Raw genomic sequence first — 24,230 nt, 5'->3', positions numbered from 1 at the left:
CATTAAGACTTTTGGACACAAGGTAGAACCAACCTACTTGACAGGACAAATACTATTAATCTTTGTAGCTCCAAGAATGAGGCCAAATTAAAGGTGACAGACAGCAGACAGCTGAACACCTCAGGGCGAGTGACACAGTGCTGTGGAGCTGGGGATGCTGTTCCAGCCACGAAGAGAGAAGGGAAACACATGCCTGATTTATCAACAAATGCAGCATGTGAAGGCCTACACGTTCACACTAAGACCTCTTGTGGAAGGGAGAAAAGGAGGCCTTAAACTTAATTTCTTTCACTTGCCCTACTTTTCCTCTGCCCCTGCAACTAATGACTGGGGTTTGTTGTTGGTAGATGTATTGGTTAAATGTCCCAGGCAGATCTCTGTGACATTAGGGTCCTGTATAAACTCCAGACTTGTTTTCTGAAAAATAGTTCCGTAATCACAAACACAAGGAGAAAAAAACCAGGAGAAACTGCCTTGAAGAACGGGTGAAGTTACAGAAACTGCCCGACTGCTGGTGTTGCAAGAGAAGCACTTTTGATGGGAAAAAAACTGGTGACTGAATCTTAACCAAGACAAACAAAAGGAGGAAAGCTTGTGTGAACAAACTAGAGTCTTTGCTGTACCATTCATCAAGGACATTTATCCTGCAACTACAACACAGCGCAAAGATAGTTTCAGTAAACAGAGACAGCAGAAACCTTGTGCCATTTCTGGCCTGGTTAAAAGGTCACGTTCACAGGCCGAAAACCATGATGGTTTGGCTACTATTACTCACTTTAACTGGAGTTAAGGAGTAAGGTCAGCTAACGAAAGGGGGTTATATTAATGAAATAGAGTTAGCTCATGCTGCCTGCTTGGTCTAATCCAAAGCTCCTGCTAGAAAACATCTATACCAACAACCTAAGATAGTAATTTAATTACTGGAGAAAAGACAGTCAAACAATTAGAGTTTTAGGCTTCTGTTTTCCAAATTGGCACTTTATACAGCAGCCACTGGGGTGGCAGTCTGCTGGCAGTAACACTGCTGTGCCAGCAACAGAAAAAATGTCCTTACAGCAGTTTTCCAGAGGAAGGCATTTAACATGCACAGGGAGGGGTCAGGATTTAAATGTACGACCATAACAGATTACAGAGTGTGAAAAACACAACAAGACAGACAGTTAAAAGAAAATTTCCCAACTAGTTAAAAGAAATTTAAACAAAAAACCACTCAACTTAACACAGAAAGGAAACATACTGCACTCAAAGCCTGCAGAAGGGAACATAGAATTCCTTCTACATACAAGAACAGGCATACGTCATCTTTTATGAGACCAGTGCTAGCGTGTTCTAACAGAAAACCAGCTGTTCAAATAATATGAGCAGCAGGACAGGGTTTTAGCTACACACCCCCAAAACGCAACACAAAACACAAGGCCCAGCTACAGAACTTAAATGACACTTACTCATGTACTCTGTTGTCTCCATACAAGTCACTTAGCCCAAAGCTGACGTAGTGCCAGTGCTCAGGAACGTTCAGCGCTGGGTTTCCCAGGTTTCTGTACATGCTAACATAGTCCAGAGGGTCAGGTCCTCCCAACCTGCATTAAAACCAGAAAAATTCTTACATAAGTTAGTTTACTCAAGACAAACGGTAAGTCTCCCCAGGTGATAGAAGAGGTTGTAAAAAGACCTGGTTTAAAACAAAAATTTGAACATTCAAATTACCACAAAAAAAAAAAAGATTGAGAAGGAAGGTTAGGTCAAGCGCAGAAAGCTTTGGGCACAGGAAGACAAAGTACATGTGTGCATCACACTAAAAATGTTTTTAATGTTAAAGCATAAAAAACCTCTGGAAAATCATATTAAAGCTTCCACAAAACACAAAATTGAAAAACTACTAGTAAAAAAGCAATGCCTGTATCTGCATTGCAAGCTCTTAATTCAGTCCAGAGGCACATACCTCAAAAAAAGTGATGCTATTCCTCAAGCAGATTTTGAAATCATTACGTTTTGAGGAGAGTAATCCATACTTCTGAACATAGATAAAATAGTTCAAACAGTGGAGAAGAAAAACATTGATTCAGTAAAACTAGCAGCAAAACTAAAAATACACCACTTGCATTAACCAAGAGTGACTAAAAAGCACCACTGTACCCTCTGCATCAGCATTAGAATGGCTTCCTTAAAAGAACATAACTCAAAAGTGAATGCAGCACAGGCAGGTTACGTTATGCAGCAATCACCAGACTGCAGCCACCCTTCCTGCTACAAGGCACAGGGAACTGAGGCCGTGTGCCAGCAGAGAGCACAGCACATCCTCCTGCCACTCGCGTCACCTCTGTCTGAGCAAAGACAGGACAACTCCCTGCTGAAGGAAAGAACATGCTGGACTGTTTTGCTGTTTGCCCTGTCAATCACAGAACACAGTTATGGCACAGCTGAGCAGCTGTTTAACCACTTTGTGCCTACAACACACTGTGTATTCAAGTAAAACTCTCAGCTGCTCCAAACAAGAAAATCTGAACTCACACGACCCCATTCACCAGAGCCAATGATTCTACACCTCAATTGCCCTCATGTCTATTGTCTGCTTAAACCCTGACATAATCATCTGCAGATTGCAGGGCATGGCTGTGCTTCCTTCACTTGTCCTGGGGGTTTGTGTATAATCATACACAGTCTCCATGGCTGGAAGATGGATCCAGCCCTAGTGACAGTGAGACACTATTTTAAATCCTCTGCCCTCCTCCTGTTGCTCAATTTTATCAAGTGTGTACAAAATAGCCTATCGGCTTGGTGTACTAAAATGCCTCTCCAGAGGTATGCTGTGCTGCCTTGCTCCTTCTGCTGCTGGCAATAAAACAGAGGAGCTGTCTAACATGACTGACTTTCCCTAGGACAGCTTCCCCCTCTTAAGTCACATAAGGCCATCATGGTGACTGAGACCAGCTGCAGTTTCTCCAGCAAGTCAGTCAAGGCTGCAGCCCAAGATACTGGGGCAGGACAGAGGGGATGAGCAGCTCATCCCCAGTAGTGGCACAGGTGTCCATTATTAAAGGCTAGATCAGAACAATGCAGCCTTCTTGCATGACAAGTGGCACCTTTGTGGCATAAAAGGTAAATTGTTGAGCAAACACCGGGAGAGTGTGTCAGACCCCAGGATGGAGCTGAGTCTGATCTTCAGTAGACACCTGAGAAAACCTGTTTTCAAAGTCTAGCAATAGTTTGAAACACTCAGGAAAAAACAACTCCCCTCTGACACCCTTTCCTCACCTGTTCCCTTTCACTGGTATTAGGTCACACTGAAGGCTGAGATCTCTACTAGAAACATCCATTCAGGTGGCTCTGTTCAGAGCACGGCACCTATGTGCTGGCCAGTGCACAGCCCCCTAGGGATCTATGCTGGAGGCAGTCAGATGGGAACAATTCCAGCCAGAATGGTCACTTACCCTTGGGGAGTGGCAGTGAACAGCAGCAGCCACACATAATTATTACTGGACTGGGAAGACTTTGGAGTGAGGGAGGTTCATACAGTGACCCAGTGTGAGATTAGTCAGTGGTCAGAGCAGTTTGTGGGCTTTGCAATGAAGAGATCACTGTTTAGCAACCAGCATCTCCTACATGAAAAAAACCTGCTTCCAAACTGTGTTTAATAACACTTGAGAAGTCAAACAATCAATGCTGGAACACTGCTGACACAGGCACTATGACACTGACAACACACAAGACAAACCTCTACGCTGCTCTTTTCAGGACAGGGACTGCTCCATGCTTTCCCTAGGGCTACTCAAACATACTTGTCAGGTCTGATGCAGATGGCAAGTCCTGCCTAGGACAGCACCAGGCAAGCCAGACACCTCTCCCTCACTCCTGCCAGCAGTCCTGTGTTTGTTTCCAAAGGCCAAACTTCTTTGGAGACCAACAGCATCGCACTACCCAAGAGATGGCCACAGCAATGTGGCACCATGTGGCCTGGAGGAGCTGAGCTCAGTCCTTCCCAGAGTTCACTATCAGCTGGTTCACATGTTGCTCAATGATCCAGTCACACCATCTTTACTCGCTGAGAAATGTAGTAGGCTTGGAAGAGATGTAGACTAAAAGCCTGCAGCAGTGACTAATACAATTTTGAAAAACACGTATCCAAGCCACACACCTCTCCCCAAGCCGCTGTAACTGCACAAGCATCCAGCATGAGCTTTTAGCCAGCTACCTGCTGCACATAATAATACAGCCATGGCAATAACGCTCACCAAAGGTTAGTCAGCACAGATATTCATCCAGTTTCAGTGGCAGGTTTCGCTGCTCTGTGTCGGCGCTGCCGTGGTACATCCTCCCGCCCACAGCCGCCACGGCAGGGCTCGACCTCGTATCACAATCTACATATCAGTACATGCACTCACACAAAGAGCTGGAAGCGTTGGAGGATTTTATTAGGAAGAGCCCAACTTCAAAGCCACAGGTACAGTACAAATTTGTTACATTCTCTATTCATGGAGCTCATTCAGGAGCAGGAAGGGCTGCCTCAGGGGAAACCCTGCATTTGCATCTGCACCAAGAGTCTTCTTTTGACTGATGTTAAGAGCGATCTGAAGTTTCTGTGGAAGGAGAAATGTGAAACACAGAGAGGAAAGAGACCCACAATGGAAAGAAATTGGAAAACTCCTAATTCATTCACCCTGAAAAGTCCTTAGTGTATTGCTTGTAGTCACTTCCCAGCAGCTGACAATAGGACTGCTTTTCACAGTTACCTGTCAACAACCCTTCAGAAGTAGTCTGTGATTCCCAAAAGGCTGCAGACCACAACTCACTGCACAGGTTTTCGAGAGTATGGCCTAAAATTAAGACAGGTAATAAAAGCCCAGTAGTCCAGCCCAAATTATGTCTATTTCAAAACCTACCACAAAAAAAGAACAAATTTCATTTTTTCACCAGCAATTCTGTGCAACAAGATATTTCAATTTGAGATACTCTACCACATTTTATAATAAAAGTGGACACTGGATATCAAGAGAGAAACTCCATCTTGGTGCACAGCCTCCACAAAAACAGATAGAACCTCTTCCAAGAAAAGTTGGGATTCTGATTGAATCCCAAGCTCTCTCCCAAGATATGCAAATAGCATTTTTAAAGACTAGTTCCATTAAATAATCCACATGGCTAAACCCCTTTATGTAAGAGACATGGAGTTCTGCACATTCTCCAACGTTACACAGTTAGGATCTGTTCTGATCTGCAAGCCAAAGACTACAACTTCAGCTCTCTGAACAAAAAAACCAAATCGCTGTTAACGGTAGAGAAACTGATACATAACGGTAGAGAAGCTGATTAGTGTTACAATATTTCTCCTAAGGCAGGGAACTTCATTCAGCAATTTCCTCTTCTAATCTAAACCAGCTAATAGGTGGCAGCCCAGGCAGAGTAGGACAGATTAACAGAGAGAGTTGTGGCAGGAGTCGTTCTACCAGACTTAATAAAACCAAGCTCCAAGTTTCACCCAACAACAGAAGAGAAAGAACTTTTGGTGTCCATGGAGGCTTTACCTGGCACAAGCATTTCCTGCACAGGACAGCAGCAGGAAGCTCACCTCTACAACAGAAGCTCTCAGCTTCCCTCTAACTGCTGCCTGAGCTAACAGCCAGAGGAACCACTAAGATGAAAATGCAGGATAAACAGGCCTTCACATCACCTCTTACATGCAACCTGCCATCACTACCAGCAGCAATTCTTTTAGTATTTGAGTTCCAGTCATAGGGAAACCCTAATGAATCCCTTTAAGCAACAAGGTTTCTTCCCAAACAAAGGTCTTTGCAATTTTTCACTATAGACCTAAATTTCCCTCAACCTTCACAAATCTTCGATCAATATAGTCAGCATGTTTTAAACTGTTGATAGAAAAGAAGTGCTAACATGACTGGAAACACTTCATGAGTATTTAAGATTAGATGTAGGTGTAAAAACAGACTGATCAGACCACCACCAAAGTACTGACGTGTACAGATGACTATGAAATTATTTATATTTTGAGGTCTCAGATTTGCAACATCTTATCTCAGCCCACTGTGTCATTTTAATACAATACTCTCCTAAGCAATAAGGGCTGACAGACAAACTTCTTGCTAGAATCACTTAAAAAACAACAATTCTGTGGACAACAACAGCAATAGCTTTGTCGTAACACACAGGGAGGATGTTATTCGGCTGTTGCTCAGGACTGTAATTAAATAAAGACATACAGGTTGAAATGAGCTGTAAATAAAGAAGTTGAGCATTTTTAATTTTTTTTTTCAAAAAATTTGCTGGGGTAGGGACTGGCCAATTTCACATAAAGCAAACATTTGGGGGTGACTTGATCATGTTCCTTAGCCCCAGAAGAGGAGCTAAGCAATAGCAAAAAAGCAAAAGGAACTCCTCTTCACACGGGATTAGATGTTAGACACTTATCTTGATAGCTGAACATCCAAGAACTTCCTTCATGCCACTCTCCCACATAAACAACTGCTGTTCCTGGTGTCAGACACTGTGTCAGCAGAGACACTGAACAGCAGATTCACAGCCTGTGATAACACACAGCTACGTAAGGCCAAGAGGAGCTGGCACTGCCCCGCGGGCTTTACGGGTACACACAGCATGTGTCCGGCCTGGAGCCTGCAACAACGGGCCCATCCTGGTCATCCTGGTCAGTGCCACCACACTCCAGCCCCAAGCTCCTGTCCAGGGGGAAACTCCAGACCCTCACCTTCTGTGGCAACACCTCCACTGAGTAACACGCATTCCTTTCTCATAAGACCTGCCCCAGCCGGGGCCTTCATCAGCCACCCCTCACTCCGGGACCCTCCAAATCACCCCAGAAACCCCAATACACTCTCCTGTCCACACCTCCCTAGACCCTGCTCCTATTGCCCGCACATTCTCCCCAGAAGCCCCTCCAAACACACGCCCAAGGCAGCCAACTGCACCCCCAACGCCTCCATCCCCAGATCCGCTGCGTATTCCCAAAACTCCTGCATCTCACCTCTAACTCAGGACGAACCCCCCAGTCCCACTGCCCGTGCTGCAACCCCCACCAGCCCCACGGCCTCACCCCGTGCACGTCCCCAGCCCCAGCGCTTCTCCCACACCTCTCCCACCCGCACTGCTCCTCCCAAACCCTCCCCTATCCCACACACGGCGCCGGCCCCACCGCTCCCCCAGCTCCGCGCAAGACCCCGGCCCCATCCAGGCCGCCTCACCAGTACTTGAGGATGGCGGTGACCTGGAGCGGGTTGGGCTGGTCGGGGTAGAGGCGGCGGCACTCGCCGTAGATACCGTGCAGCCCCGGCGGGAACAGCGACGGGAAGGACCCAGACGCGGACCCAGACCCCGAGCCGGACCCCGGCCCGCTCGCGGGGAGCCCTCCGCCTGGCCGCACGCCCTCCATGTCCCGGAGGCGGCTGGTCCCGGCCCGTCCCGGTTGGTGCCGAACCCGCTCCGCTCCCGCCGGCCGCTCCTGGCCCGGCCCGGCCCGGCCCAAGCGGCTGCGTGGGGCCGCGGGGGGAGGGGCGGGGCCTAGCGCCAGCCCGCGTGAGTGACAAGCCACCTCCACCAATGGCGGCGTTGCGCGGGGCTTCGCGCGAAGGGGGCGGGGTCCCGCTGCACGGGCGGCGTGATTGACAGTACAGCCTGACCAATGGAAGCTCGCGGCCCGGAGGGCGGCCGCGCCTCTGCCCCCGCCCCAGGCTGCGTTGTGGACGCGCCCCCTAGCGGCGGCGCGGGGCCCCGCGGTGGGCGGGGCGATGGCGGCGCGCGGCGGTGGCGGGAACGCGGAGAGGGTCCGGCGGGAGCGGGGGCTCCGTACCTGGGCAGGCCCGGGGCACGGGAGGGGTTTGTTATTGCTGCCTTTGCACCTCCTCCGGTGCTCAAGGCACCTCTACTCTCCGCGGGCGTTCTCTGTGCCTGTAGGACTCTTGGAAGCTGCCTGTAGTTGAAGTTTGAGGGCTCTCCGATCGCGGATTGTGACTTGTGCACGAAGCACACTGACTGTCTGGTTCATTCCCGAGTTGCAATTACAACTGTGATCATGCAAAGCCAGGTATATACACGTGGATGTTGTGTATGCAATAGTCCTACTCGCCTTTGCTAGAGCAGGGTCCTGCTTGTTAATTAGCAAAAAGAAAAAGTGAGGAATAGAGTGCTCAGAAGAGAGGGTAGGCACTCATGCTTGCATTTCTCACTTAAATAGCTGAGAGTTTATTCTAAAAACATTCACAACACCGTTTGGGAGAGCACACATGGTCAAGAAGTTGACAATTTGACAGCCGAGCAATAATCCCCTGATAAAGGAGGTGAGCAGTTGGCGTCCTCACTTCCCAGAGTGAAAAATGTTTCACTTGTCCTGTTACTGTGATACTGTTTTTTGTGGCATCTGCCTGAGTAGTCAGCTGCAGCCAGGCGAGAAGGTGAGTGTAACAGGGTCTGTATGGAAGGATGTGTTGTCTCCATACTCCTATAACAAGGGTCTCCTGGCATTCACTGAAGTGATACAACACTGACCTTAATTTAAACCCCTCAATGCTGTTGTACAAAAGCTCCCTCTTTTAGACTAGGTGAATGAGGAAGGTCGCTAAAAGTAAACATCTGGAGACATATCTACTAGGGCTAAAGGCAGGAACTATAGGAGCAAAGTCCGTGTCTGCAGGAGAGATGTGGGACAAGACAGGTGAGTCGAGCCTTCAGGTATGCTCACTGGCATGGAAGTCCATTTAAATTAATTTCAAGACCCAGATTCAGTCATCGATTATTCCAAGTGCTTTTAGAATACTTAAGTCAATGGAAAGTGACAATGCATTCATTGTTCAATACTGAAATGATGTGCGTTCTTTATCCTGACACATTTCATGGTTCTCGTGCCTCAAAAATGGAGAGAAATTTGTATTTTGTGGAGGAACAGATGTGTTATGACCAGTAGTTCGTAAAGATGATCATATGAAATTATGGGACAATAAAACGCTTTCCTTAGTCACAGATCTTCTCTACAGAAGTTGATGGGGTCGCTTTTTCTCCTTTCCTATTAGAAAAAACTAAGCCGGAGGGAATCTGTTAGGAGTAAGCCAGCGAATTGCGATGCAGAGCTTTTTGTGGAAGTACCTAGCTATCTCCTGGACCGCAACATCAGCCGGTTTATCGGCCGTGGATGTGTCCGCAGGATTCCTTGTTCCGCACTCCGCCTCCCAGCACGCCCCGCTCCTGCCCCGGCCTACAGCTCCCAGCATGGCTCGCTCCAAGCGCCGGCCTACAGCTCCCGGCATGCCCCGCTCCCACCGCGCCTCTCCGCTGGGCTCTGCGCAGCGTCGGACTATAGCTCCCAGCAGGCGCCGCGGCGGCGGGAATACATCACCCAGGCGGCGCCGCGTCGCCGCTCCGCGCATGCGCCGCCGAGGGCTGGGCTGTTGCTCCCTCACGGGCGGCTGCGGCGGGTCCTCGCCATGGAGTCCTACGATGTGATAGCGAACCAGCCCGTCGTGATAGACAACGTGAGTGCGGGCGGCCGCGCGTCCCGGGAGCGGGGAGGGCCCGCAATCCCTTTGTCATCGGGGCGGCCGCGCCCCGCCCGCCGCCGCCCCCCCCCCACCTCGACCGGCCCGGCCGCCGCCTCCGGTCCTCGCACGGCGCCATACAGCCTCCTTGGGGGCGGAGCCGCTGCCTTTGGCGAGTCCTGATTGGTTGGGGCGGCTGACAGTCACCCGCAGCGGGGCCGCTGCCCCGCGCCGGGGGGCGCAGCCCCCCTGTTGCCGAGCTGCCTCTGGCTGGGAGGGGCGGCGCGCCCCCATTGGCTGAGACAGCTGTCAGTCAGCGGGGCAGCCCGCCGCTACCTGCCGGAGCGGGGCGGGACCGTCGCCAGAACACCTGCGCTCATTGGTAGCTGGAGCTGTCGGCCCCGCCCCACCCCTCTTTGTGCCAGGGGGACAATGGTGGTGCTGGGCCAGGCCATGGCCACACTCCCAGCATGCTCCAGGGCAGGCCTTGGCCAAGGTTCCAGTGTGCTCCTGGCGTACCATGGATGGACCCCCGGCAGGTGCTCGGGGTGCTGGCCCTTCTTGGGTCCATGCAGAACATGGAGCTCACCAGCCAGGTACCCCTCACAGGCCTTAACCCCTTGTACTGCCCCTCCTCCAGTCCGTGCAGCACAATGGTCACAACAAGGCAGTGCCGTTCCCAAGGCGTGGATTCCCGTGCCTTGGAATGCCCCTGCTGAAGGATCTGTGCCCAGCACGGGTTGCATCAGCGTGGTGTGATGTTGCAGATGGCTGCTCCAATGTGCTGATGCTGCTCATTAGCACAAAGCAGATCTTCAATCTGTGCGTGTTAATAGCTCTGCGGGAGATGAACAGCAGTGATTCCGTGCCTCTTTGAGGTACTTCTGGGTCCAGTTCTGATTTGCCCCATCCATGCTGCCCTCCCAGGAGGAAGGACCATCCAGGAAGGGGTGGGAGGGCATGCCTTGGAAGGAGCCTCCTTCAGTGTACTGAGTCACAACCCGTGCTCCTCCCTTCTGACCTCTATCGTCAGTGATTGAGAGTCTGTTGTTTTGAAGGGTCAGTGCTGTGCTCCGTTCTTTGTCCACAAACTTCATTTCTGCTGAATCTTTCTCCTGTATGATGTGGGTTTCCCAGCCTGGCACTTCTCAACCTATTGCTGTAACTCCTCATAATGTGAATGACTGCAGGTCTTCTCAGATAAAGGCAGTTATTCTTCTGACTTTTTCTTTTTTATGGATCCCAAATTCCCCTCTACACCTTGAGCTCTCTGATACAGTGTTGGCTTTGTTTATTTCCCTGGAATCTTACAGCAGAGGGATTTGGGTTAGATGTTGAAGGAAACATCTAACAGAAAATGAGAGTAAGCAGTAAAATTGACTATGTGGAGAAAAACGTCCATTTTCTTTGTTGAAGATGTTAAAAGATTCATTAGATTGATTGTTTTTTGGAATTAACTGTATCAGTGTTGATCCTGCTGCATTGTTGAGTGATTAGCTAAATATTAAAGTTGCCTCTAGGTGTTCTGGCACTGTGAGGATGACTTTGTTGAGCTATTCATGTAGTAGCAGCCTATATTTAATTTCAGCACGTCCTTTTGTTATTTAGTGCAACGATTGCCACCCCTGCCTCGGACCTGAAGAAGGGCTCATGTGCCAGTAGCTGATTCTGTGTCTTTTTTCATCAGCTGGTCTTATAAAAGCTAATTCTTGTTCTTGCCTCTCCAGTAAAGGAGCTTCCCCCCTTCCCCTCCCTGTACCAGAAGCAGAATGGAGCAGTTGTTGTGACATCTGCCTGGAGCACTGGCAGGCTCTGGGCCGAGGAGGCTCGTGGTGACACTGCATTTTTGCTACTCTTTGGAGTTCAGGCAGGATGGGAAGTGGAGCTGCACAGGGCAGGTACCACTCTTCCCACTGCTGTTCCATTACTGCATTTCCTCAGGGACCTGCAGGTGCCTTTGGAAGGTTGAACATTACCCTGTCTCACGTGTGCCTGTGTGTGGGAAGGTGGGAAAGGGGAAGTGAGATACTGAGCTGGTGAGAGCCAGACCCCCCCAGTCCCAGCCCTACTCTGGTATCTCAGTGTGTTCCAGAAGGACATGAAGTTCTGTAGCTAAAAAATTACCAGGGAGGTGTTTTTTTTTCTCTTGCCACACATTGCTCTTGGCTGTATGTTTTCAGCAGGGAGAGCTTTGTAATATACAATGGGAGGTTGGAGATGTACCTCAGCACAACTTTATATTCTTCATTGTCTAATTTTTAAGAGTCGTATGTCTATCTGCAGTTCAACAAGCTCTCTCTGAATGGTTTGGGAGCCCTGCTGAACATAATGCACATGTCAATAGTCCAGCTGTGGCCTAAGTCAGTGCAAATTCCTTGACCACCATGGAACATGGAATTATCTCTTGTTTGCTTTGTTGTCTGAGTGGTGGCATTTTATGCAGCGGAGCTGTCAGCAAGGGCTGTTGTGTCTTTGGTTTGTTCTTGATCTTATAAATTCTGTATCAAATAAAACAGTTTTACAACAATATGAAATGTGCACTCTCCATAGGAAGTGCTACACAGATGATTGATTGGTGATTCCATTTAAATTTGAGTCCTAAATGCCTCAAGATGAGTTAATGCATAACCAACTACAGAGTTGTTAGCTCTGGCTACAGAGCTAGTAGATGGGGTATGTTCAGTGAGGAGGTATTTTCAGTTCCTTCAAGACATTCACAAGAATTTTTAATGAATTTATCTTCCTTGACCTTTACATTTTACATGTAGCTTTTCTTCTTTTATTCTTTTGCCCAGATTAAAATAAAAATATAAATAATAATGCCCTGCCAAACAAAATGGAATGAAAGCCCAGCCAGGATAGTTACTAGTGGAAGATATCAATATCTTTTTTAAGTTTTAATAAATCAGAGTTTGTAACAGAAGAGAAGATGTATGTGTTTTTGCTTATTTGAAACAAAGATGAAAAACCAGGTCTTTAAACCTTCTGAATCAGAGTTATTTCAAAGTGTAAACATTTTCCTCTCATTGCATAGGAATCTCAAACTGGTCTATAATAAACATATCTACTCAGTGTGCACATATCTTCAAAGAAGTAAAATGTTTTCAAGAAAAATTGAATAGGTCAGAAAGTGCAGTCAGGTCTTTGTAGTGTGGAGATATCAAACAGCTGTTCTTGGTTTATTCCCATGCACTTGGAAGCACAACTCTGTTGAAGCCCCATCCCACCGGCACATTCAAAGCAGTCATTCATCTCTGACTCCAAGCTGGAATTCTGAACTCCCAATGCATTTGGTTAACTTTGAACTTCAGTATGTAAATCTGAAAATACATAACTTGCTGGGAATCTCACCAGGACACACTGGGTAATTTTTGGCCTGACATAAGGAAGTTTCAATCTCTGAGTTAGAATAGGAGTATCATTGTTCTTCTGAAACCGGTTCCCCACAGCAGAATGTGCTAGCAACAAGATCAGTCATTATCCTGAACAGAATATTCATTAAGTGCAATATTCTAATGTGGTTACATTGTGTTACTGCATTTTGTTCAATTATTTTTCTGCAAGACTTGCTACAGGATGGTATTCTTTCCCAGGCAGAGAGTTGTTTATAAGTTATGATAAGAAAAATCAAAATAGTGGTTTTGGTTTAGTCCTTATTTCATTTTGAAGGGAATAGCCAGAAGAGAGTCTGTCTCAAGGGAAGTCTTTTTAACACTTCACAGGCCACTTTGTCACACTGATATCAGTTAGTGCAGACCTTGGGCTGCAGTTAGAGCTGAGTCTCTCGTGCAGAAAGGAAGTAGTTAGTCCTGCCCTGTTGGCAGCTTGGGTGTGCTCCTGGGGCCAGCCTGGCTGCAGGTGTTTATCAGGAGACAAGGGTTCAAGAATCTACCTTTCATATGCTTTATAAATAGCCACGTCTGGTTTGCAGAGTATTCTTGACACTCATCTCCTACAGATGTGTCCTGGCAAATGTGACTGTGGTGGTTTAGAGGCAGGAATATCCCGGCTCTGGTGATACACACGTGCTCTGTGCAGAGCCTGACATCCCGGCTGAAACTGCTGATGGAAGTAGCTTGGCAGTAAAGTGCTGGACTGTGAACGGGAGAGGCTGAGGCCACCCCGCATTCCTTTCTGCTGAGCTTGCTCTGGCTGGTAACCTCTGGCACTGGAAAGGCAGCATCAGAATCCACTGCAGCCAGGGCTTGCCTGGCAGAGCCCTGAGCAACTCATCCGGCCCCAGCTGCGAAGTGAAAGTGGTGATGCTGACCCATGCAGAGGTGGTGAGAAGTGAAAAGCTATAGAGGAGCTCTGTTGCTACTCATTTTAAAATGCTGTGGGGGAGCCAAAATGTCTTTTTGGCCTCAAAACCAGAGCATTCCTACTACAGATCCCTTGAGAGTGAACAGACACTTCACAGGTCATAGCTTTCAGTGCAAGCTCGCACACACTTTGCTCCCACCATGGGGCTAAGCAGAACCGCTCCTCTTTCTGCAGAAGATCCAGTGCCCATGGGAGTCTGGGATTACCAGTGAAACAGCTTATCTGAGGAGATCCTATGAAAATCCGCTCCTTAGCAAAACTTGGGTGTTCCTGCAAGCTGCTCATTGTTTCAAGATGTCATTCCCTTGTGCAGGGAGAGGAAATGGAGGAGGGGAAGGAGTCAGCACAGATCCAAGTTGATGATGGTGTTCCCAGGATGCTTCTGGACAGGGATGAGAGCTGTGGGGCCAGATGCCTGGCACTGACTCCCTGCCAGGGCCTTGCTGTGGCTGGTTTTACCCGCTCTGTGTTTGCTGCTTTGAATGTTGCAGAAGGCTCTTTGGATCTGTGCCTTCCTGACTGCCATCTCTCATCTCTTCTTTGTCTCTTCTGAACAAGCTCTATCCCGTCAGCTGTGCTTCCTGCCCCCAGCCTTTCCCCTTGCAGTGTAACCAGCACCTTTGTCCTTTCCAGACCACAGTCTGGGTTGGTTTCCAGTGTCTTTTCTGACCACGCTTCTGCCTCCTTAGCGTTAGCTAGTTCATCCACCACTTGATCATATTTTCCCTAGTTTCTTCTCCAGTCTGTTTCCCACAATTCTTTGTTGGTTCCTTCTCTGACTTTATGTGCCCTCCTGCCATCCTTTCCGAATCTCCTTCTGCGAGACCTTGTAGCCTTCATTCTCCAGTGCCTCCTGAAGTTGGCAGAGTTCAGTTGCTCTTGCTGGGCTTTCTGGAGTGTTCTGTTCCCCCCAGAGGCTATCTAATATCAATGGACACCTGTGGAGTGTGGATTTAGCCTCCTGCACCCCTCACTGTAGCCCTGGCTAGAAAAATACTCGTCTATACAGGGCAGTGTTCGGGTGTGTGCAGAGCAGTACCAGGCTGTGGGGATGGTTGTGCCCTGTGAGATGTGTCACTGCCAGAGACGGTGCCAGTCATGCCCACCAATAGCCAAGATGGCACTTCCCATCCCCAGCCAGCCTGGAGAGTGAGTCCCTTGGGAGCTTTATTCCAATAGAAAGGACAGGATCTGGCAGTGCTGATGTACTTTGCTACTCCTCTAGAACTTGTGAAGATGATGGAATGAGTGATAAGCTCATGTATTTGTCTGTTGCTTCCACAGGGCTCGGGTGTGATTAAAGCAGGTTTTGCGGGCGATCAAATACCAAAATACTGCTTTCCTAACTAGTAAGTATTCTGCTGGTCTTGGTAATTTCTTAGTACTGTGTACCAATTCTCTGATGTGTAGAGGGGAAGAATTCCCCAGTTTTATGAATGGAAAAATGAGTTACACTTTTCTGCCTGCTGCAAAGAAGCATCAGGGAGATGAGAGCTCTGCTGTTAAATATTTTGAGATTTTTGGGGACACACACACATCATAAAAGATTACATCATTTTGTCAGGCTCAACACACAACCAAAGCTGTAAGATCCTTTAATCTGCATACATAAGGAAAAGGACCTGGATAAAGTAAAATTTGGGATAAGAAGTGTGAAGACCTCTGTATTTTTTTGGTGTGTGGTATGTTGTCTTGATTCCAGCCAGACTTTGTAAGTTTTCTGAAAGTTTTGCCAGGATGAAGACTGCTGAAACAGGAACTCTGAATAGTGAGTGGCTTTTATTTTCAGTGTGGTGGGGCTTTAGTGAGTAGGTTTGTGTTCTGAGCAATATGTTCTGTATGGGATGGTGGAATATGGGACACAAATGTCTAATCCGAGAAGTCTGCCTGAGATCAAGGCAGCATATGTGGATCCAGCACCTCAGACAATTGCTCAGTCTAGCCATGTTCATCCCAGGCACTGTTGAAACAGGTGAGTCCTGAATAATCAATGAAAATATGGCCAGACTCAGCTGGTTTATGTCCAGCCAGTTCAAAACTATCTGTCCTCTTCACCTCTGATTTCTGAGATTAGCTCAGAGCAAATCTGGGTCTGTCTGCACTTGGTAGCACCAGACTCACCCATTGAGAAAGTTCTGGTTAGGACAGAGAGAAACACAGAGTGTTCACACAAAAACTCCTTGGGCGCATCTGAGCTCTTTGTAGAAGCATTTACTCTCTTGTCTCTGTTCTAGTGTGGGCAGACCAAAGCACGTTCGTGTTATGGCTGGTGCTTTAGAAGGAGACATTTTCATTGGTCCAAAGGCAGAGGTAAGAACACCTGTACACTGCACTTGTCCATATGTCTCAGTGTGCTGCTGAAATGGGGGGACGTGGCAGCTGGACTGTGGTTCTTTGGTGATGTGTACATCTGAAGATGAACAGATTGTCACTTCTATGTGTGTCCAAGGTGGGAAGCGTCATGAAATTCTTGTGCCAATCTGCTGACCACAGATGTATTTCCAAAGGCCTTTGATATCTCTCTTTTCTTTTTAGGCTACTTCTAGCTCCATATGGTTACATACTTTTGACTGGGAACTTTAGAAATGGACCTTACTCAATTGCTGTATATCTCCCTGCCATGGGCAGGAAGCTTCTCTCCACAGTCCTGCTTCTGTCAGCATGTTGTGTGGTGACATTTCTTGTGAGCCCTTCAAAGTGCATTCCCCAGTAACATCCTATTATGTTTTATATCATGACTGAGCTGGTAGTACAAAGATACCACATGATAGATGTTTGTGTGCTGACTCTAAAAGTGTTAGGATGGAATATGCTCTGCAAATGTCAGATGTAGACATTCCTACTTGGTATGAAAAGGCCTTGTCTAGTCTTGGCTTCTCTGGAAGAGATGTTTGTGATGAGTGTTCAGGTTTTGCCATGTATGCTATAAATAAGTTATATTTTAGTGGAGTCAAAACTCAAATTGAGTCTGACAATAAGCCACAGTTGCAGTGTCAGAAGTGTGATTGTTGTTGCTCTCTTGTCCTTCCTGTTTGCTCAGGAGCACAGAGGTCTTCTTGCGATCCGATACCCGATGGAGCATGGCATAGTGAAGGACTGGAACGACATGGAGCGCATCTGGCAGTACGTGTATTCTAAAGACCAGCTCCAGACATTCTCAGAAGAGGTGAGAGACCACGTTATGTAAAGGCAGAGGTGTCATTCAGTGCGTGTGTAACACCAGGAGCCTTGGAAGTCTGGGAAAGATTTGGGACTTTTCCTTTGCCCTTCTTTCTGAATGTGTGTCTGTTGCTAAATTAGGTTCTTTCACCTCTCAGGAGATACTGCACAAGAAGTGTCCAAGCAGAATTCCTCTCCAGATCCGATGGTCTGGCCTGACTGAAAATCTGCCCTTCACATTTGCTGTTCACACTTTCTCTAATGATTCTACTCTAGGCCAAGTATTTCTGACTTTTCCTGTTCTGCCTGCACATCAGGCATATCCACTCAGCAATGACATGATTTGAAGTAAGGAAGGAGAAAACCACAGTCCTGTGGTCTGAAGGGATCTGACCAAAAAATTATTAAATGTCTGCGAGCAATCTAAGTTCTGTAGTAGGAATATTTCTGTCTGCTTCTGCTAAGACCATATGCCTTCACCCTTTCTTAGGGTCTGTGTATTTTGGCTAATCTGGCTGATTTTTTGTCACTGAGAATCATCCTACTTGTCCTTCATGGGTCAGAGTTACTCACAGAGTACATTTCCTAACACTTCTTCATAACTAGACCTGCTGGTCTTCCAACTTAACAGAGACTATTCCCATCTAATACAGCTTAGGTGAAATTACTCCTTTGTATCTGTCCTCCTGCACCAGTGGTTCCTAAAGTGAATAAATAAGCAGAAACTTTCAGGAACACCCCCCTACTGCCTCCTGGTTACTGCAGCACAGCTCCTTCTTCTCTTTCCCAGCATCCTGTGCTGCTGACAGAAGCACCCCTAAACCCGCGCAAGAACAGAGAGCGTGCTGCTGAGGTGTTTTTTGAGACCTTCAATGTGCCAGCACTATTCATCTCCATGCAAGCTGTGCTTAGCCTGTAAGTGTCTTTTGTCTTTGATTTGTGTTTGTGGAATGTTGTGGAAGACGTCACTGATGTCTGAATTCCCTCCTTTTCATGCAAGAACTGAAACTCAGTTTGTGTAATAAAGAGTTTCCAGGAAATTTGCTGAACTGCAAACAGAACTTGCTAGGCCCTGTTTGTGTGAAATGTCTGCTTCCTGAGTTGAGCATAGATGTGCTGCTTGCCTGGGCTCACTTTGAGGTGCTTGTTCTGACTTGAGTCTTTGTCCCTTTGGTAGCTACGCGACCGGCAGGACCACGGGAGTGGTGCTGGACTCTGGGGATGGCGTCACCCACGCGGTTCCCATCTATGAAGGCTTTGCCATGCCTCACTCCATCATGCGGATTGACATCGCTGGCCGGGATGTCTCCCGCTTCCTGCGTCTCTATCTCCGGAAGGAAGGCTACGACTTCCACACAACCTCTGAGTTTGAGATTGTCAAGACCATCAAGGAGGTGATGCCCTGCCTTGTTTTTGTGTTTGTCCAAAAGGGGATTTCTTCTCAAGGGAAGTTGTTGCTTGTGAAATCTGGTGGGAAGTTCCAGCCTACTTAGCTCTGCACCTAAATCCATTATCTTGTGAGGGAGTCTAGGGCCACTAAGGTGATTAAAGGACTCATGTGGAAAGGCAGGGAAGCTTGGACTGTTGAACCACAAGAAATATTTGAGGAGAGTCTCATTGATGTATATAAATGTCTGAAGGGAGGGTGCAGAGAAAACAGAGCCAGACTCATTTCAGTGATATCCAGTGACAGGACAAGATGCACAAATTGAAGCACAGGAGGTTCTGTCTGAATATAAACTTTCTTTAGCATGAGGGTGACCAAGTGCTAGTACAGTTTGTCTAGAGGGTTGCAGAGTCTCCATCCTTGGTAATATCACCTGGATGTGGTCCTGGACAGCCTGCTTTAGGAGACTCTCGATGGACAAGATGACCTCTAGAAGTCATTTGCAACCTCAGCTGTCCCGTATTCTGGAGAGTTGGAGTCAATATCACATTAATCCCTGTTGAGAGGCTGTTAACATGGAGATGAAGATGGGCTGGTGATTTGGAATCGGTTTTGCATTTACCTGTGCTGCAGTTTTTCAGGGTCTGATGATACCTTTCACTAGTGTTTGTTTACTCTTCATGGAGTAAAATCCCTGGCAGCTAGGGATCACAAGTGGGATATTGCAAGGTAGTTTACCTGCTGTGAGCCCTAAAGGTCTGTTCTCCAGCACATAATACTGTTGAAATCAGTCTCCTCAAAGGGATGCATGTATTTTGATTATTAGTGAGAAAAACATTTTATCAGAGGCATTTGGGTTTACCCTTCTCATCTCCCTCTCCCTGACTCTGTTTCCTCTCCAGCGTGCCTGCTACCTGTCAATAAACCCCCAGAAGGATGAGACTCTGGAGACTGAGAAGGCTCAGTACTACCTGCCAGATGGAAGCACTATTGAGGTTTGTAAGGACCACCTTCAGAGAATTCCTCATGTGAGGCACAGGGCTTCCAGAAAAGCTCCCCAGTGACAGGAAATTTCATGTGGTGTTAGATGGGAGGGGATAATTTTAAAAGACTATAACTCATCCTAGGCTGTTGACTGGGCACTAGAATTTTTAAGGAAAGAAAACTACTATAAACCTCACAACTTCTGTTAGAAGTCCTGGGTAAGGATGCAGCATGACAGTGGGGACTGTGAGCTGTTTAAATGCAGGCTAGGTGTCAGCTCAGTAATTCCATCAGTGGTTTTGTCCTGCCTAGAACTATCTCCTGTGCATTAACAGTTGATTTGAAGAGGTAGGAATGCTCCTTAGAAGACTGAGCCCACTATAGAATGGTTGAAAGAGAGGAAATACAGGTTTTATTTCCAGTACTACCAGGGCTGGATTTGCTCCCTTTATGCCAGACCTGCTGTATGGGGCTAAGCAAGTTTCTTCAGCTCTTTCATTTGCAAATGGGAAATGGTGCCCTTTGAAGGAGCTGTAGTCCAAACCGGCATTCACTTGGGATCTAGTGATGCAGCACGAATGTCCAGGAAGCTTCATTACTCTGAAGCTTCACCTTAGACATGCAGGCCCATCTGTAGGTAGTGAACAAAGTCACACTGTTCTCTTCCCTCTGTCCTAACTTCTGCTCTTGCAGATTGGTCCTGCCCGTTTCCGAGCCCCAGAGCTCCTGTTCCGGCCAGACCTGATAGGGGAGGAATGTGAAGGACTTCATGAAGTGCTTGTTTTTGCCATTCAAAAGTCAGACATGGATCTGAGGCGAACGCTGTTCTCCAACATCGTGCTGTCTGGAGGCTCCACACTTTTCAAAGGTTCCTGCCTCTCCTCTTTCAGTGTGCTGTGACATACTTACCTCTTGTTACTTTCTCATGTGAAACTGGGAAGATAACCCAGATCACCTAACTTGTCCTCTGGGATAAGAGCTGTGTAAATTCTGCTCTCTCAGGGTATTTACTTCCTAATTTTCTGAGTCCTAGTCATATCCTGCTGGGTATGCAAGACACCTGCCCTCATACATTGTTTTCTGAGTGTGGAGGGTTTTTACTATTTTCCTTCAATCAATGCCTGTAGAAGGACTGAATAGTTGTGTTCATTCCTGCTGCTGTATCTCACAGTATCTGAGACTAGATACCAGTAAGGACTCTTCCATCTCCTAAAGTTTCTTTAGGTCTCTTATATGTGAGAGTTCAATGGTCCTAGTTCTGCATGAGTGACAGCTGTGTGTGTGCAGAAAGGTTTCAGCCCATCCCCTCAGGGCTCAGTTGGTACCCACTGACCTAAAGATATCCTCTGCCAGAACCCATTAGTCTGTTATCCACTGGTTGACATCTCCAAATAGATCCTGGTCTTCCCATTCAACCCCCTGTATAAATGGGCTGGACACAGGAGGAATGCCTAGGGAAGGAGGAGGTCCTAGCTAAAAACCTTGTTTGCTTGGCCCATTGTGCCAGTGTTTGAGGTCTCAATGAGACAAAATCTTGTTATATCACTGTCTGTGTTCTCTGCCTCTCCAGACTGGACTGTCTGTAAGATATGGAATGGGGTATTTGAGTAGGACTACATAAGACACGTCCACATTGTTAGGGGATGGAACTTGGGATTTTGCTGTGGTGCTCACACTACACATTTTCTGTCCCGTGTAGGCTTCGGTGACAGGCTGTTGAGCGAAGTGAAGAAACTAGCTCCGAAGGACGTCAAAATAAGGGTAGGAGCCATCTCTTGTGTTTGGCACTTACCAAGTGTGTTGTTCTGTGACCTTGAAAGAACGTTGCTCAGACTGCACCTGCCATTTACTTCAAATCAGAAATGCCTTTCCTGAGACACTCAGATGCCCAACAGCATTTGCTGTTGTGATGAAAATCCATTTGGTTTCATTACTGAGAATGTGGCTTCTCTGACATGCCCCCTGTCCAGATTCTGGACCAGAGTGGCTGTTTTGTGAGGACTGCCAGGTGTCTTTCTGTTGGGAGAGATCACGTCTGTGTTTGTCAGGTGTGTTAGCTGGAGTGAAGTGTGGGCATTGTGCTAAGAGGAGCAGACTGGAGCTTGGGAAGGTACTGACTGATTCTCTCTTTCTCCCAGATATCGGCTCCTCAGGAGAGATTGTATTCCACGTGGATTGGGTATGTACTGCACAGCAACACATTTTGCTGTGGGATTGGGCTGGGGAGGCACAGCCTGGCAGCTCTCACATTGTGCTGTGTGCCAGGGGGGTTATGTTGCTCAGCTGAGTGATGCTTGGCGTGTTCCTGAAGCAGCAGTCACCAGGTCATGTGGGAGGGGCCAGGTGGTGCCAGGCTCTGTAACACTTGCACATTTGCAGATAGTGGGAGAGGGAGTGGCTGTCCAGAGAGTGTGTCTGTCTTGGGTAACTGAGCCTAGGCACCTTTCTGTCATGGGGAAGTGTCAGGATAGAAACAGCCCATCTCTGCAGAGATAGTGTAAGAGTGCCCCCAGCATTTTCCTTTAACCCATAACGTGCCTGTCTCTCCGTAGTGGCTCTATCCTGGCCTCTCTGGACACCTTTAAGAAAATGTGGGTTTCGAAAAAGGAATATGAAGAAGATGGAGCTCGTGCCATCCACCGAAAAACCTTCTAGCCCTGGGACCTGTCCTCAGTCTCCTCCGAAGACTCACTTAAACTCGCTTTTCTGAGTCCGAGTGTCTGAGAGCTGCCTGTGTGTGTGTGTGTGCGCCAGCATGCCCCGATGTCACTGAGCAAAGACGACAGCAGCAGGAGGGTTGTATTAGTACTACTAACTTCTTTTTGTTTTGTTTTGTTATTTTTTTGTTTTTTTTTGTTTTTTTTTTTTTTTTTAAACGGAAAGGAGAAAATACCAATCTAAATTTCTCCAGAATGGCCCATTCCTTTTTCATTGCAGTCCCTTATTTTCTGTATCACAGTCACATCTGTCATTGTAAAACAAATAAGCAAAAACAAAGGGAACAGCTTATAGAAACTGCCTGGCAAGCCAGAAGGGAGCCAACCACTGCAGACTGCTCATGTAGGCTTTAGTCAGCCTGACTGCAATGCCTGGATTGTCTGGAAACACAAAGCTGAGGCCCCATAGCTATTTCCTTCTTCAGCAGTGTCTTCACCATCAGTAGGTTTTTGAAGTTGTTTTTAATATATTTTTTATTAAGAGAAAGCACATTCTCAACAGTTAAGTCCATTTCCCCCCACTGTTTTGGTGTATGAGTGTGCGTATGAGTGTGTAACTTCTTAGCCTGATGTGGGGTCTGCACCACAGCTGGAGAAGTTGGCGATAAGACTTAGTTTGTATTGCATGGAGTAGAACAAAGCAAATCTAATCAGCTATCATTGTACTAGACGGTTATTCTCTCGTACCTTGTTTTAAATACCTTTTCTCCTCTGGAAGCAAGTACCCCGGAATGGGCGTGAAGGCACTTGTGTGTTCCCCCTCAACCTGCCAAGATTTACAGTGCTGACTTCTCGTGTTCTTTGTAAGAGTCGAGGCTGTTTCCCTCCTTCCTGCCATGTCAGGGCAAAGGTAGCATGTATTCACAGCCAGGCGTAACTCTTGTGTACTTTATCCATTCTGGGGCAAAATAATAATTGGGAAGGTGCATTGTAATGTAAGAATTGTTTTATTTATTGAAATGTCTGAGGATCTCTCAAATACTGACCACAGCACCTGGGAATTACGCTTTGGGTCTTCTTTGAACATCTGTTGCCCAGCTGCCCTCTGCTCAATATCTGCACTGCGCACAGCACCCATGCTTAGCAGAAAGGCCAGCCCTGCAGCACCACCCTGTCCCTGCTTCGTGGGGCCCTGCTGGTCGCTGGGAATGCATCAGGGAGAGGACACTAAAGCACACTAGGAGGTCGGTGTAAGTGGCAGGTTTGTGAGCAGGAAGGCTGGCCTGCTGGCTGTGTTCTGCTGCACTGCAGTGCCTTTCTGCTCACCTGATGGCTGCTTTGCTTGTACTGCTCTAACAGCCCTGGGCAGCCTGCAGACCTGCTTGTGTTGGGGCATGCCGCTGTTTTGGTTTTACTTGTGCATTATTCGGTGCTCTCTTTTTTTCCATTAGTTTTCTGCAGAACATGGCAGTAGCAATGGAGCTGGAGTTGCTTGGTGGCAGTTCCTCCCTGTTTCTCTCCTTTCTGTTCATTGCCACACATCACCTTGGGGTCACTCTCAGGTGCAGAGATGGAGTAAGACCTGGAGGATTGCCACAGAGGTGAGGGAAAGGCCAGTTGCACTGCCCCAACTGAGGTGAATGTAAGCAGCAGCCAGTTGCCACTGCAGGAACCACATTCTTGGGGCTTGCCCGTGGGTTTGGAGAGGCTGTAGGCAGGTGGGTGGGGTGGTCTCTGCCAGCTGAGGCCAGGCTGCTTGTTCCCCTCCCCGCATCAGAGCAGACTGATTTTTAAGCAAGAACCTGTTAGAGAAGAGCCATCAGTGCTCAGCCTTCTGCTGAGAAACTGGTTCTGTTCTTGCTGGTTTGCTGCAGAGGGGAATTCCAGCAAATTCCTCTCGGTTCCATTACTGCGTGGCCCAGGCAGTGCTCTCCATCCCCCCAGCCCCTCTACTGGCCTTGCAGCAGCAGTGCTCTATTTTGTAACCTGCAGTGACTGGGCAGGATGGTGCTGTCTCCAATCTAGCATTCATTTGGTCTGCCTGACTGTTCCCTTGCACACTGTCCAAACCATGTTGCCTGGTGGTGCCCAGCATACTTAAATAAAGTCATTCATATACAACACTCAAGCCTCCTGGCCTCCTCTTCCCACATTTGCAATTTTAAGGAGGTAACTTGTGTTCTCTTGCCTGTGCAAAATTGTTGCTGGCCAGACTCTGCAAAGAGA

The 24,230-nt window shown here is 47.6% G+C and overlaps 3 protein-coding genes across 4 annotated transcripts in view; 2 read left to right on the top strand and 1 right to left on the bottom strand.

Annotated features, from left to right (window-relative positions):
- SUFU (SUFU negative regulator of hedgehog signaling) overlaps positions 1 to 7,433 on the bottom strand; it is an 89,146-nt gene extending 81,713 nt beyond the window's left edge. For both annotated transcript variants that reach the window (XM_083866161.1, XM_083866162.1), the window contains exons 1-2: positions 7,212 to 7,433; positions 1,446 to 1,580 (exon numbers count right to left, since the gene is read on the bottom strand). In XM_083866161.1, the coding sequence (XP_083722287.1) occupies positions 1,446 to 1,580; positions 7,212 to 7,399 (323 nt within the window). In that variant the 5' untranslated portion in view covers positions 7,400 to 7,433. The remainder of the gene's footprint in view (positions 1 to 1,445; positions 1,581 to 7,211) is intronic.
- Positions 4,295 to 24,230, top strand: part of SEMA4G (semaphorin 4G) — a 129,819-nt gene continuing 109,883 nt past the window's right edge. The window contains exon 1 of the mRNA XM_083866154.1: positions 4,295 to 4,305. The gene's annotated coding sequence lies outside the window, so the exon portion shown is untranslated. The remainder of the gene's footprint in view (positions 4,306 to 24,230) is intronic.
- On the top strand, positions 9,378 to 24,127 carry ACTR1A (actin related protein 1A). The gene is made up of 11 exons (XM_083866017.1): positions 9,378 to 9,491; positions 15,102 to 15,166; positions 16,052 to 16,127; positions 16,858 to 16,983; positions 17,767 to 17,891; positions 18,154 to 18,370; positions 19,266 to 19,358; positions 20,041 to 20,215; positions 21,047 to 21,108; positions 21,486 to 21,526; positions 21,900 to 24,127. The coding sequence occupies exons 1-11, from the start codon at positions 9,444 to 9,446 to the stop codon at positions 22,000 to 22,002; spliced, it is 1,131 nt and encodes a 376-aa protein (XP_083722143.1). The 5' UTR covers positions 9,378 to 9,443; the 3' UTR covers positions 22,003 to 24,127.

This window comes from Zosterops lateralis (genome assembly GCF_965231275.1).
Source record: "Zosterops lateralis genome assembly, chromosome: 8".
NCBI classification, from domain to species: Eukaryota; Metazoa; Chordata; class Aves; order Passeriformes; family Zosteropidae; genus Zosterops; species Zosterops lateralis.
The sequence above is the reverse complement of the archived record's forward strand: the minus strand, read 5'-3'. Positions and strand labels throughout refer to the sequence as shown.